This window comes from Notechis scutatus, chromosome Z, assembly GCF_049901735.1.
Source record: "Notechis scutatus isolate UNSWTSFEM ecotype Mainland chromosome Z, rNotScu1.2, whole genome shotgun sequence".
NCBI classification, from domain to species: domain Eukaryota; kingdom Metazoa; phylum Chordata; class Lepidosauria; order Squamata; family Elapidae; genus Notechis; species Notechis scutatus.
The window spans coordinates 63669810-63683323 of record NC_142025.1 but is presented as its reverse complement, the minus strand read 5'-3'; the positions used below and the strand labels follow the sequence as shown (position 1 = coordinate 63683323).

Here is a 13514-nt window from a genome sequence, read left to right as displayed (position 1 = left end):
ACATTTGCTAGACCAATACTTGAATATAGCTCACCAGTCTGGAACCCACATTACATATCTGATTAATAATGATATTAATACAGTAGAGAAAGTCCAGAAATATTTTACAAGAAGAGTTCTCCACTCCTCTACTCATTGCAGAATATCATTTGCCACCAGACTTGAAATTCTAGACCTAGAAAACTAGAACTACACCGCCTTCGGTCCGATCTAAGTATAGGATATAAAATTACACATTGCAATGTCCTACCTGTCAATGAATACTTCAGCTTCAACCATAACAACACAAGAGCAAACAATAGATACAAAGTCAAGGTTAATCGCACCAAACTTGATTGCAGGAAATACAACTTCATCAACAGAGTGGTCAATGTCTGGAATACTCTACCTGACTCTGTGGTTTCTTCCCCAAACCCCAAAAACTTTAACCTTAGACTGTCTACTATTGTCTACATTACCCTTTCCTAAGAGATTTGTAGGGGGTGTGCATAAGCGCACCAAAGTGCCTACCGTCCCTGTCCTATTTTTTCTTTTATTTTCTTATATGTATCCATGTATTCATAACTATGTTTATACTTATACCTATTATCTTGTAAGCAATTGACAAATCAAATAAATAAATAAAAGATCCCTTCCAACTCTGTTATTCAGAAGGTGAATTTGGATGGTAGTGAAAAATCTCAGCTGCCATATGTTTATTTCCGATTCATGCCCATTGCAAGACCCCTTGGTGTTTCCTCAAGCCAAAATGACTGACTTGTATTTGTAACAGTGAAAAGTCATTTTTCTCATTTAAAAAGTGGAATGATCTCAGACATTGGACATATTATTCCTGAAAGAGTAGGCAGTTACATTTCCCATATTTAAAGCACAATTAAAATGTCTAAATTATAGTTTTCTTGAAAAAAACATTTGCTAGTGAATCTGTCAAAGGGGACTGTCATTTTAAAAGTGTACTTTGTCATGTTTTTCCTGGCTATAATTTGATTGATTTAAATGCACAACGTCTTCATATGTTTGCATAAAAATATATTTAAAAAAATATGTATCCTTAGTTTAAAGAGCTTGTAATGCTGTTGAAAGATTTTCGCTCAACCTATTGTATAAGGAAATATATTTAAAAATGTTATTTTAAAGCCTCAATCCTTCCAAAATAGAAAAGAGACAAAATTATGGTTTCTCTTTCTGATGTCATAATGCCCTCAGCCATATTCTGGATGGATATGAAGCCAATTCCCCATTTTTGTTTCCTTTTTAAAGAAATGTTTGACTTCCAATCACAAAGAAGTTGTGCACCCCTGATAAATTCCTGCTGTCATCTGTGATCAATATAGACAGAAGCTAGTGTGAGTTGAAGGACAGCAATATCTAGAGGTCCACAAGACGGAATTATAGACTTTGATGAAGTCCTCTCTTTTAACCTCATAATGAAACTGAAAGCAGATAGAATGGTTGTTAGAGACATTAGCTGTATTTGCACAGCATTCCATAATTAGTTTTAATTAGGTTTTTTTTGTAGCTTCACAAGTTGTAGAAATGGAAGCTTTACTGCAGTGCATGAATTCCAAAAACAGGTTAATATATTCATCTGGTTAAGTCTGCTGATCAATCCAGCTAATTTTACTAGCTGTCTTTGGCTCCAGAAATGATGTTATATTATTAACATTTGTTTTGTTTTCTCTTTTATCTATCCAGGATCAAAATCTCAGAATTACCTGTGGAATACCATTATTGGTGGGCTTACAGGAAACTTCAAGGAGAAACAGAAACCAATGATCGTCCATGATCCAAGGCCTCCTGAGGAAATCTTAGCAGATGAGCTGCCCCCAGTGGAAAGTCCAGAAGCATTAGTGAAAACTTCATTCAGGTTTGGTGGATAATACAGATGTACTTATCTTATCATGGAATTGCCTAACTTTCTGGGATAACCAGAGTAGTAGAGGTTGCTGTCTACAATCTTTCAGAAAGTGTTATGTAGGTAACAGAGTAACTTTATTCAAAACCATTATGAAGGTATTAAATTTAACAGCTTTGTTGAAGGAAAAAATAAGCAATCAAGTAAGAATATTCAGAAAGAAATGAGAGTATTCTGAACTCTGATGATCTCAATGCAATTTTAAAAGCATATTGTCAAATTTGTTATGTTTTTCCTGGCCTTTTCTTTTTTATCACTAGCTTATTTCTGGCTCAGAAATATCTAATACTAGCAGGGTACCCATGCTTCGCTATGAAACTATGTGATTTGGCAAGTTTTTGGGGAGGAAAATAAGGGGAGACAATTGTGCTTCTGCCTACCAGCATCCATTGGTATTCATCTGGCTAGCATCCTGTCAGTGTGTGAGAGAGTTCAGGGCTGTTTGGAAACTGAAACAGTATTTGCTGTGTGAGCAAGAAGGAGACAGCAAGGAGCCTGAAGTTCAGACAAATCTGTTCCTTCTACTGTAACACCAGTTAAACGGAAAAGAGGCAAAAACTGCAGAAAAAGATTTACAGATGCGATTAGGAAAACACAAGTAAGGGAAGCTGCACACAAGTATCGTCAAACTCATCCACAAGTCAGTAGACAGGCTGTAAAAAAGTATAATCGAATAATCCCTACGTTAATCAGTCACAAATGAGATCAATGCCTTGGACTAATACGTATTTCTCTGGTTTCCAATATGAACCTCAGATTCATTATTCCAGGGGAAAAGTTGTTGATCTCAGACCTCGGTTACTTTGTGCCTTGTGCCGTGCTCTAAAGTGGCAGAATGAGAGTCCCGGGATGTGCTGCAGTGGCTCCCTCCCCTTCAGCCTACCCTGAACCCTTACACAGCCTTCTTACCCACCAACATCCAATGGCAAAGCACTTTCTTTCTGTTATCTGGAAGTACAACAGATAATTCCAAATGACATTTTTTGGAACCAGAGAGGTGAAGGAGGGAAATTTTATGCCAACATTCAAAGTGCAGAGGCAGGTCTACCACAGGATAGGGAGTATGATGGCGGGGCCTTATCAGCAGCCTTCATTTCTCCAGATATACTTTGTTGGTGATGATGACAACGAGAAGGACATCCATTGTGGAATCTATATATCTAAAAGCCTAACTCACGCATCATCATGAAATCTTCAGAACTGTAAAGACTACAAAGTTGAAATTTGGCACGTATGTTCCTCTTGGCTTCTAGGTGCTCACTAACAAAGGATTTTTCGAAATGACCATCAGACCATTACTATTTCCTATATTATTATTAACGCACTCTGATGCTAAGGAGTTCTACTACCCCTCCCCACCTGAAAAGAAATACCTTCCAATTGCAGTTGAGCTAAGCCATACCCAGGCTGCTTGCTGTCTCCTTCTTGCTCACACAGCAAATACTGTTTCAGTTTCCAAACAGCCCCGAACTCTCTCACACACTGACAGGATGCTAGTCACATGAATACCAATGGACGCTGATAGGCAGAGGCACAATTCCCCCCCCCCCTCTTATTTTCCTCCTTAAAAACTTGCCCGATCACATAGTTTTTTAGCGAAGCACAGGTACCCTGCTAGTTTGAGATAGATTAACTGCACACGCATCCGAAGACCTGGAAGAACAACTGGATATGTAGCCAACACCTGGATCTAGTGAGAACATTGGGCTATCATTCAGATTGCAGAGATCCGGCTGAATGGTAGTCAAGAGAGGGAAGGTAGTTAAGACTAATAAGGTGGAACCACTGGACCATATAGCAGACCAGATGCAAGAATGTTGGTATTCTACAGCCACATGGAAATCATGATGGAGAGGCAAGGAAAAAACAACATCCAAGTACCATCAAATGATAAGACAGGTTCTGATGAGCCAATTCAATGGGAAGAACATGATCCACACCATCAATACATATGGCCTACCAATCATCAGATACCCTGATGATTTAGTGAGTTGGCCAAAGGAAAACATGGAGGCTGCCAGTGTGAAGACCCAGAACCTTCTCACAATGTTTCCACCCCAGGAAAAGTGGTGGCAGGAGCTGCAATTTCTAAACTGGGACATTGGCTCCAACAGATCCAATGAATGATGTAAGAGCTTTCTGTCCAGAAGAATGCAGTGTTAGGAACAGCTATGACACTGTGCAGAATTATCAAATTCCCAGAGCTCTGGTAGAACACTTGAGATTAAGAAAAACATAATTTTCCCATGCAACTTACTAACTGTATTTTTCCACTGCTTCTTCTGAAATGTTACCAATTTCTACAAACCTGGTGTTATTTGGAAGTTTCTCATCCAAATAATAACTAGGCCTGTTGAACAAAAAACTCCAGGGAAGAACTTTTGGGAGTTTGAAGAAAGGATGTTCTTCCCAGTTAAAGAGAGAAGGACCAGTTTCATCTTCTTGTACTTTGCATATTCTTAGTCAATTGACTAAGACTAATCAATTTTCTCTGACATTTGATCTTTCCAAGTGGTTCTCCCTAGCTTTGGACTAGAATGAGGTCAAATCAGGATGCTGGGTAAGAGAGGTGTTTTGGTTATTATAGGCTGTAATGAACTATCTTGGATTATAATGAGATAGATAGCCATTCAAGCTCTTTTAATGAATAAATAAGGAAAGAAGGTTACCTGAACAGAGAAGAACCCATTTCTAAGTAAATATGCAAAAGATGTGAAGTGAAACTTAGAGTGGTGGGGAAAAAAAGAAACATAATAAAGCAATTAATAAATGTTGTTGGGAATTTATTCTGATAATGACCTGTTTAGATGAAGATTCTTCTGTTAGGTGTTACCTCAATTATTAAATAGGAAAAATTCATCACATTTTCTGGAAGCAAAATCTGTACTGGATGCAAAATAGATATGCCTTCAGTTTGAGAAACAGGTGTTGCATCTTCAGTTTTCTATTGCATATGTGAACTGAAAATGAGACAAGAAAAGAAATAGAACATAAAATCATGAGCATTATTGGTATGATAGACATTGCCCAGTTTTGGAATTGCAAAGTGACCCATTGGATGTATCAATATACAAAGCTGCAGATTTATCTGATAGATCAAATAATTACAATATTTTAAATTGATATTTTAGTATCTTTAAAAACATTCACATATGATTTGTGAAAAATTCTTTTTAAGAGGATGTACAGGGCGCTTCAGTAAAATATTTTGGATTATCCCTCTTTCTACTCAGAGTTCTTAAACCATACAATAATCCAATTAGTATTTAGTATTTGAATGTCAGTATAACTTCTCAGATTATAGCACATTGATTGGGGATTAGAAAGAGTAAGAATTTACAATTGTTTTACTGGAAAATGCTCATAGTTGTATTTTTTGGTATGTATAAAGCCTGAAATAGAGTATGGATTCAGGACAGCTTTTCATTTATCTGAAGTAAAGCTGATGAATTTAATCCTTTTTGTTCTGACTCAAAACTCTCTATGAAGTCCCATTTCTAGTTTATTCTTTTTAAAGATGTGGCATTTTGCTTATAATGACCCTCCAAAAACAATTCTTCTGTAGAAGACCTTGGAGAGGAGGGAAAGAAACAATCCATTGATTATTGGAATCAGTGACTGATAGGTCTTCCTTCAAACCAGAGTGCCTCTTGGGATCATTACCATCAGACAACTGCTCATTGTCTTATTACATATCTTGGGGAAGATAAAATGGCTGAGAGGGAAATAATCTTAATTTTAATGCTTGCTCCAACTCAGTATATTGCCTAATCTTCCATTTCATAGTTATGATGCTTTGTGATATGTAAATTATGTGACTGTATTAATACTGTAAGGGGACACTACAAAAATCTTTACCCTCCCATGCCCCATTTTGGGCCTAGTTGCACTTACGTGGGAGCCAAAATGGGGCACGTGAGGACTTCTGGAAGGGGTGGGGTATGGCGGGGTGAGGACAGCTATAGGTTTTATTTGGCAGTTTTCTGAACCATTCAAAATTTCTGCTACTGGTCCACCAGAAATGGTCAGAACTGGCTCTGCTGCACATTCTAAATTACACTATAAGCCATATTTTATGAAAATGAACCTTCTACTAGAGTGGTATTAATTAATCTAGACCAGGGCAGTCAACTTTCTGGCCCGTGGGCTGGATGCATGAGGACCTGGCCATGCCCACACCTGGTTTAGTGAAGAGGAAAAAAGTCATGTGATGCCATTGTGACAACATGAGTTTGACGCTCCTGATCTAGACAATATCAGTAGGTTTGCTATGATAATTTAGATATCATCTTTTATGTTTTTTGTGTGCTAGGATTGCAGGGACACAACTGTATTGCATATAATACAGTTATGACTGTGTTATTAAGAAGTTAAGAATGTTATGGGGCATATTATGAATCAAATTCTTGTTTTCTTCTCACAGATTACGATCTTTGGTAAAACAACTGGAAAGAGGAGAGGCTTCTGTTGTTGACCTAAAAAAGAACCTAGAATATGCTGCTACTGTGTTGGAATCTGTATATATTGATGATACTAGGTGAGATAATTATTTCACTATATTTATGCTTTGTTTTTAATTCAATACTTAATAATATATTTAGGCTATAGGGCTTATTACATACATATAAAAATTATTTTTCTTTTAATAAAGTTTAAAAAGTACATGTCTATATTCCTAGAAATAGGACGAATAATCAGTAAATATGTTATCTTAAGAGATGAAAATGTTACCATTATTCCAGTAGTCTTTCACCAAGTTTCCATCAAACAATTTCTCTTATATAGCTGCAGTTATTCTCATTTTTTTGTGAGATGGAAATTATATGTTAATAAGACATAAATTAAAACTTATCTACCTGACTACAAAGCACAAGGCTGAAATGATTTTTTTCTATATAGAGGCACAAAGAAGGCATTTAGTTCAGAATTATTTAAACATTTGCCTAACAACTTAGCCTCCTTTAATTTTTATATATAAAAATACCATTCAACTTATACTCCATGATTAACTATAAAGAGTCCTTGCACATAGGACTTCCGGTTTGGAAGTCACTTTTTTCAGTGCTATTGTAACTTTGAATGGTCACTCCACACAAGCAAAGTACCAGCAAAGGAGTGGAAAAAAAAACTCTGGAGAAGTTCCAGAGACAGGAAGTCTAGTCCTGCCAAGAATGTAATAAGGGTTAACAGAGAGGCAGTTTCTGTAAGAAGTTTCTGTTTCCTTCCTGCCTTCCTTACAGGATTAGGCCAGTAATTTCTTCTAACAACCGGTTCTCCAAACTGCTTAGAATGTTAACAACCAGTTCTAGCGAATAGGTGCGAACTGGTAGAATCCCACCCCTGATCTCCATAGACATTCCAGTTCAGTGTTAAAATCTGCTGTTATAGAAAGGTTGGAAGAATTGTAAAAGAATTGAAAAGTTACTACTAATAAGCATGGGTTTTTATGGATTTTCTTTTGCCTTCTTTTTAATCTGTGGAAATTGCTCTACCATAGAATAACTTATCTTGAGTTTTAAAAATGGCAAAAGAATGGAAAACACATCAGACAAGCATTTTGGCTGAACTGCTAGCATTTGAAAATATCCTAAGTTGAGTCCTGGATACATTGCAATTTTAATCATGAATAACCCTAAAAAGATAATGTGCAGTATATGATTATTGTGTATTCTAAAAATAAGGTACTTTGTATTTTGGTAGTGTTGTTCACCAGACAAAACCTCTTCTGCAGAATGAAATAGAATAAAATAAAGTTCTAAACTCACTAACCAATAGATTTATATATGGGTTTGACATGTCTGACAATTGGAAGAATATTCCTTAATATAATTTTTCCTCTGTCCTTTTCAGGCACCTCTTGGACACAGAAGATGAGCTTAGTGATATTGAGTCTGACTCGGTGCCTTCAGAGGTACGGGACTGGCTGGCTTCTACTTTCACCCGACAGATGGGTATGATGCTAAGAAGAAGTGAAGAAAAGCCGCGATTCAGAAGCATTGTTCATGCAGTTCAAGCTGGAATATTTGTTGAGAGGTAAAAGGCAGTGGACAGAGACTGTAGATTTAATCTTGAATAAAGGCTATTTGACATTTTTTAACATTTTGATGATAATTAGTGCCTTCATGTCACTGTTCACTGATGGCGATTTTCTGAAAAAGTCCTTGCCATTTTCTTAGCAAGATTTCAGAAGTTTTTTACCATTGTCTAAATCCTAGGGTCAAGAAAGAGAGACTGCCCTAAGGTCACCCAACTGGCTTCATGCCTAAAGTGGACCTAGAATTCATGGTCTCCCAGGTCCTAGCCTTATGCCTTGATTACTACACCAAACTGGTTGTCTCTCTGATGATCTACAAAGATAAATAACCATGAACAAAGCCATTGCCACATATCATTGCCACATACATATATATTGAAACTATTATAATAAATTGGATTAAAATACAAGCTTATTTAAAGATTTAAGAAGTGATTCTCAATTATTTTATTAAATGAGCCATTGTTGGTATAAACTTGAATCCAATCCATTGTCTGACTTTGGAAAACGAAAAAAGAATTATCGACTAATAATCTTTTTTTAAATGGGTGAGAGCTAGAAAGCAAATATAGCTGTTTTGATTCATGGGGCAAAGAAATCCAAAATTCACTTTGTTAGGACCAATAATGTTTGCATCAAGACAAATTCCTTGTGTGTCCAATCACACTTGGCTGATAAAGAATTCTATTCTATTCTATAAAATGTCATAAAATAATGTACACATTTTCAAGTTATCTAGAATTCTTCTTCAGATTAGACCTTACTTAAAAAGGGAGAAAAGCTAAAGTTGATACAAATGCAATATTAGACAATCTTAAAAGAGAAAATACTGTTAATTAGGCTAGAAAAATCCAGTCATCTACAACCGATGGGTTATCAGGCTCCAAAGCATCCTTTAATTTCTGCAATATGCTGAAGAAACATCTAATAACTAAACCCCCTGCCAAAATTTTTCAAGTGGTAGATCTCACTAATTTTGAATGCTGGTTGTTGAAAAAGAAATTGAAGGCTTGTTTAGAGGAGTCCTACCACTCATATACAAACTGAGATGTTGCATATAAGAAGAAAATACAAAAAACTCATAAGATTAAAGAAAATAGTTTTGACATTTCAATCTGGTCAGAACTCAATCTGGATACCAAAACTTATAACGCAGTAATATTTTGGCACTCTGTAACAAATGTCCTAAAGGAATGGAGATTTGCATTTGATATATTAATCTCTGCTGAGGACTTGGAGAATTATTATCAATATTTGTTTCCTTCCACAGAACCTATAGAGAAACTGTCTTTAAACAGTGATTTAGTAAACCCTAGAACTCCTCCCCCTTGGCCACCAGAAGGAGATACAATCCATCATTAAAGGAGATACAATCAGGGGTGGGCTTCAAAAATTTTAGCAACCTGTTCTCTGCCTGGTTGCTGGATGGGTGTGGCCATAGCAGGCATGGCCTAGTTAGCCTCCTGCACCATGGCAGAGGAGGTGTTTTCACCCTCCCCAGGCTCCAGAGGCTTTCCTTGAGCCTCCAGGAGGGCAAAAACAGTCTCCCCAGGCTCCAGAGGCCCTCTGGAGGCCAGAAATGGGCCCATTTCTGGCCTTCTAGTGCCTCCAGGAGGCCCATTTTTCACCCTCCCCAAGCCTCCACTTACCTGGCATCCAAAATGGGCCATGTGGGGACTCCTGGGAGGGGCAGGGTGGGGTGGACGGGGCCAGCCAGGGGTAGGATTTGCCAGTTTGCTGAACCGGACATAAAATGGCCATAAAATTAGCTACTGGTTCACCCAAACCGTGGTGAACGAGTAGCAGCCCACCCCGGATACAATCCATCATTAAAAGGAGATACAATCCATCATTAAAAGCTTAAAGTGCAATAAAGCCACAGGTGAGGATTTTTTACCAGCATAATTATTTAAGAAATTTCCCGATTGACAGGTCTTTTTACACATATAAGTAACACCTGCCATATACCAGATGGGTGGAAGATGGCAATAGTTGTTTCCATATATAAAAAAGAGAATAAAAAGTATCCTAGTAATTATAGGCCGATCAGTCTGATTGACATTGTAGCAAAAATATACGCTAGGTTCCTTTTGAATAGAATTGAAATATGGGAAGAGGAAGACCATATCCTCACAGAAGAACAAGCAGGTTTTAGACAAAGCTGATCTACAATTGAAAACCTTTGTCTTGAACCAGCTAATTGCCAACTATTGCTCCTCCTATAAGAGGAGACCCCTGTTTGCTGTTTTATAGAGCTCACAGCAGCATTTGATATTACGAGAAGTAATATGGAGTAAATGGACATCTCTTAAAATAGAATGTAGAGTGCTGGTTTTGATTAAAGCCCTTTATACAAGTACCTGTTTGAGGGTGCGGTATGGGGTTTAAGGAGCTCTGACTAATAGGATTCACACAAATAAAGGGATAAGGCAAGGGTGTATCCTGGCCTCATTATTATTTAGTTTATATATCAATGACTTGCCAGAGTTAATGAAGGATCCCATGCAGGGGTGGGATTCAGTTTTTTTAACAACCAGTTCTGTGTGTGTGGCTTAGTTGATGGGTGTGGCTTGATGGTCATGTGACTGGGTGGACGTGGCCAACTCGACATCACTCATGTCAAGGGGCACTTCTCCTCGCTTGGCCTCTCATGACAGTGGGGATGCTGCAATGGTCATAAATGTGAAAAATGGTCATAAGTCACTTTTTTTCAGTGCCATTGTAACTTTGAATGGTCACTAAATGAACTGTTGTAAGTCAAGGATTACCTGTACAAAAATACAAAAAACTTCTTTGCTTGCAAAAAGCTAAATACCAATTATTAGATTAAAAATACCTGCAAGCTGGAGTTACAAATCAGGCAGGGTGTCAGAGCACCTTGAGGAATGAAAATAGTTAAAATGCAGTGATAACTATCAAGCAGCCAACTCTTGATCATAAAGTGAAATCCTTTAGCAGAGAGGTCATTTAAGCTCTCCAGAAAAAGCACACCCAGGAAAAGCAATCCTTAGATCCATTTTCATCACTTAAAGATACCAGCTGGTCTCACTCACCTCACAAGATATCCTAAGGAAATCATCCAGATTTAAGGAAAGATCACATGCTCCCCAGGAAGGCAGTAAAAAAAAAAAAGTCAGTGCCAATCTTGCCTCCTGCTTCTTGGAAGTATACCCTAAAAGGACAGTGCCAGATAGTACTAAAATAGTGATGGAAGACCCCCTCCCCAGATAGAAAAAGAAACCCTGAGGCAGGAAAAAATTCAAACACAATACAAATAATTAAATCACAACAGTAGCTGTTGCTTGTTGATGCTCAATAGGAAAAATTATCCCATCACAGGATTAAACGTCTCCAAGCAGAATTAACCTTCACCAAAAACCAGTTTTAGACCAAAACTCAGAAAAGGTATGTAAATTCATGTTTGAATATCACTCTTTCTAGTTAGCCAAGAAGCCTTGCTGAATGTCACTCATCTTGGTTCCCTGTCACTAAAAGCTTTGCTTCATTATTCAAGTATTTCTTCAAAGTGCTGATTGTCCAGGGAAGTATTTCCTCCCAACAGCAGTGTAAAAATCTTAAAACAACCCTTCCCCTTTAAGAAAGCCAAGCCTCAGAAGCTCCGGAGACAGGAAGTCTAGGCGTACTGGCAAGAATGTAATAAGGGTGGAAAAAAACAAAAGGAGATTGCTTCTAACTACCGGTTCTCCGAACTGCTTAGAAAGTTAACAAGGGGTTCTATAGAACCGGACAGAACCGGAAGAATCCCACCCCTGGTTATATTTGTGTGAAACGTGATGAACATGCATATAGATCAGGGTTAGGTTATGGGAAGAAGAGATATTTGTAACTTTTTTATGGGTGAAGAGAAATTACATTTATCTTTACGTGTGATGAAGATTGGAAGTTACTTCTTTTTCCCCCTTCACTTACTTTCTTCTTTTTCTTTTCTCCCTTTTCTTTTCTTTGTTTTTGAATTTTTTAATTATTTCTTTTTCTGAGTATAGTTTACATTTACTATTATAATCAAAATCTTTTATAAAATGTATGAAAAAAGAGCAAATAAACAAAGATAAATTGTTTTACTTGGATAAGTCATATCCACCATTAAGAATTTAGGTATGCTCTAATTTTCATTTCTTACACTTCTCATACATTATTTTTTATCATGATAGAATGTACAGGCGTACATCCAATATGGTTGGACTTAGCTATCCCCCAGCTGTAATCACAGCACTAAAGGTAATATCAATGAATAGTTTTTATTATAAATTATTAAAATATTATAGTATTGATTTTGTTTCTGTAGTATATATTTTGTTTTCTCTAAATTTTGTTTTCATATTAAATGAAATCTGCTTAAAGAAACAAATATGAACAACTCTGATATTGCTTAAAATAAGAAATGTCATTGTTGCTCTCAGTACAAGCTGTCTTATTGTACTTGTTTTGTATATAAGAGGCAGAGTTTACATCAATATGTATGTTTTATCACTTTTCCCCTCCTTCTTGTACATATCTTTGTTAAGTTATCTTAACAAATTATGATGAAGTACTGTTTTATGTAGTGAAGGAACACCATACATCAATTTGCAATCAACCTGATCTCCTGTGTAAGTGGATTTTTTTTCACATGCGATTACATCATTTTAGTACTTCTTTCTTCTCAAAATGAACTAAATTTTCTATGCACATGAGACATTTACATGGAGGTATAAACTATTATTTGAGTTAGCCAAGGGAGTGGATGAATTTCCATTCAACTGCTGTTCCAGAACACAGCTATTGACATTAATAAATGTGGATCAGGCCTAAATCCCTCATTAAGTACATTCTTTCTACTGTACATAAGGACATTAAAATTATAATGCATCATTCCTATGGCTGATATCATTGGTCAGCTTTGTTTGTCAGTGACTTTGTACACGAAGGATTTTCATGGAGCAATCCTTTAAATCTTGTGTTGATCCTAACAAATTAAGAAAAACCCTTATTGAAAACTCAGATGTAGACTTCATGTCTATTTGAAGCAGAATAAAATGAAATTTTACATAATGACCTGAATTCACTGTAACTAGTAGGTCTAAAAATCACATGGCTTTAGGAATAAGAGCTGCGGTGGCACAGTGGTTAGAATGTAGTACTGTAGGCAGGGGTGGGATTCTACCAGTTCACACCTATTCGCTAGAACCGGTTGTTAACATTCTAAGCAGTTCGGAGAACTGGTTGTTAAAAGAAATTACTGGCCTAATCCTGTAAGGCAGGAAGGAAACATTCTGGTGTTCCTTGCAGAAATTGCCTCTCCGTTAACCCTTATTACATTCTTGGCAGGACTAGACTTCCTATCTCAGGAATTTCTGGAGTTTTTTTCCCCTCCTTTGCTGGTACTTTGCTTGTGTGGAGTGACCATTCAAAGTTACAATGGCACTGAAAAAAGTGACTCATGACCATTTTTCACACTTACGACTGTTGCAGCATCCCCACAGTCATGAGAGGCCAAGCAAAGAGATACATGCCTTGATGTGAGTGATATTGAGTTGGCCACACCCAGCCAATAACATGACCACC

At 37.0% G+C, this 13514-nt stretch overlaps 1 protein-coding gene across 3 annotated transcripts in view; it reads left to right on the top strand.

The window, feature by feature from the left end:
* The window catches only part of PDE1C (phosphodiesterase 1C), a 263538-nt gene that overhangs the window by 152173 nt on the left and 97851 nt on the right, over positions 1–13514 (top strand). For all 3 annotated transcript variants that reach the window (XM_087947859.1, XM_087947860.1, XM_087947861.1), the window contains exons 3-6: positions 1696–1867; positions 6339–6452; positions 7766–7948; positions 12122–12188. In XM_087947859.1, coding sequence (XP_087803985.1) covers positions 1696–1867; positions 6339–6452; positions 7766–7948; positions 12122–12188 — 536 coding nt within the window. The remainder of the gene's footprint in view (positions 1–1695; positions 1868–6338; positions 6453–7765; positions 7949–12121; positions 12189–13514) is intronic.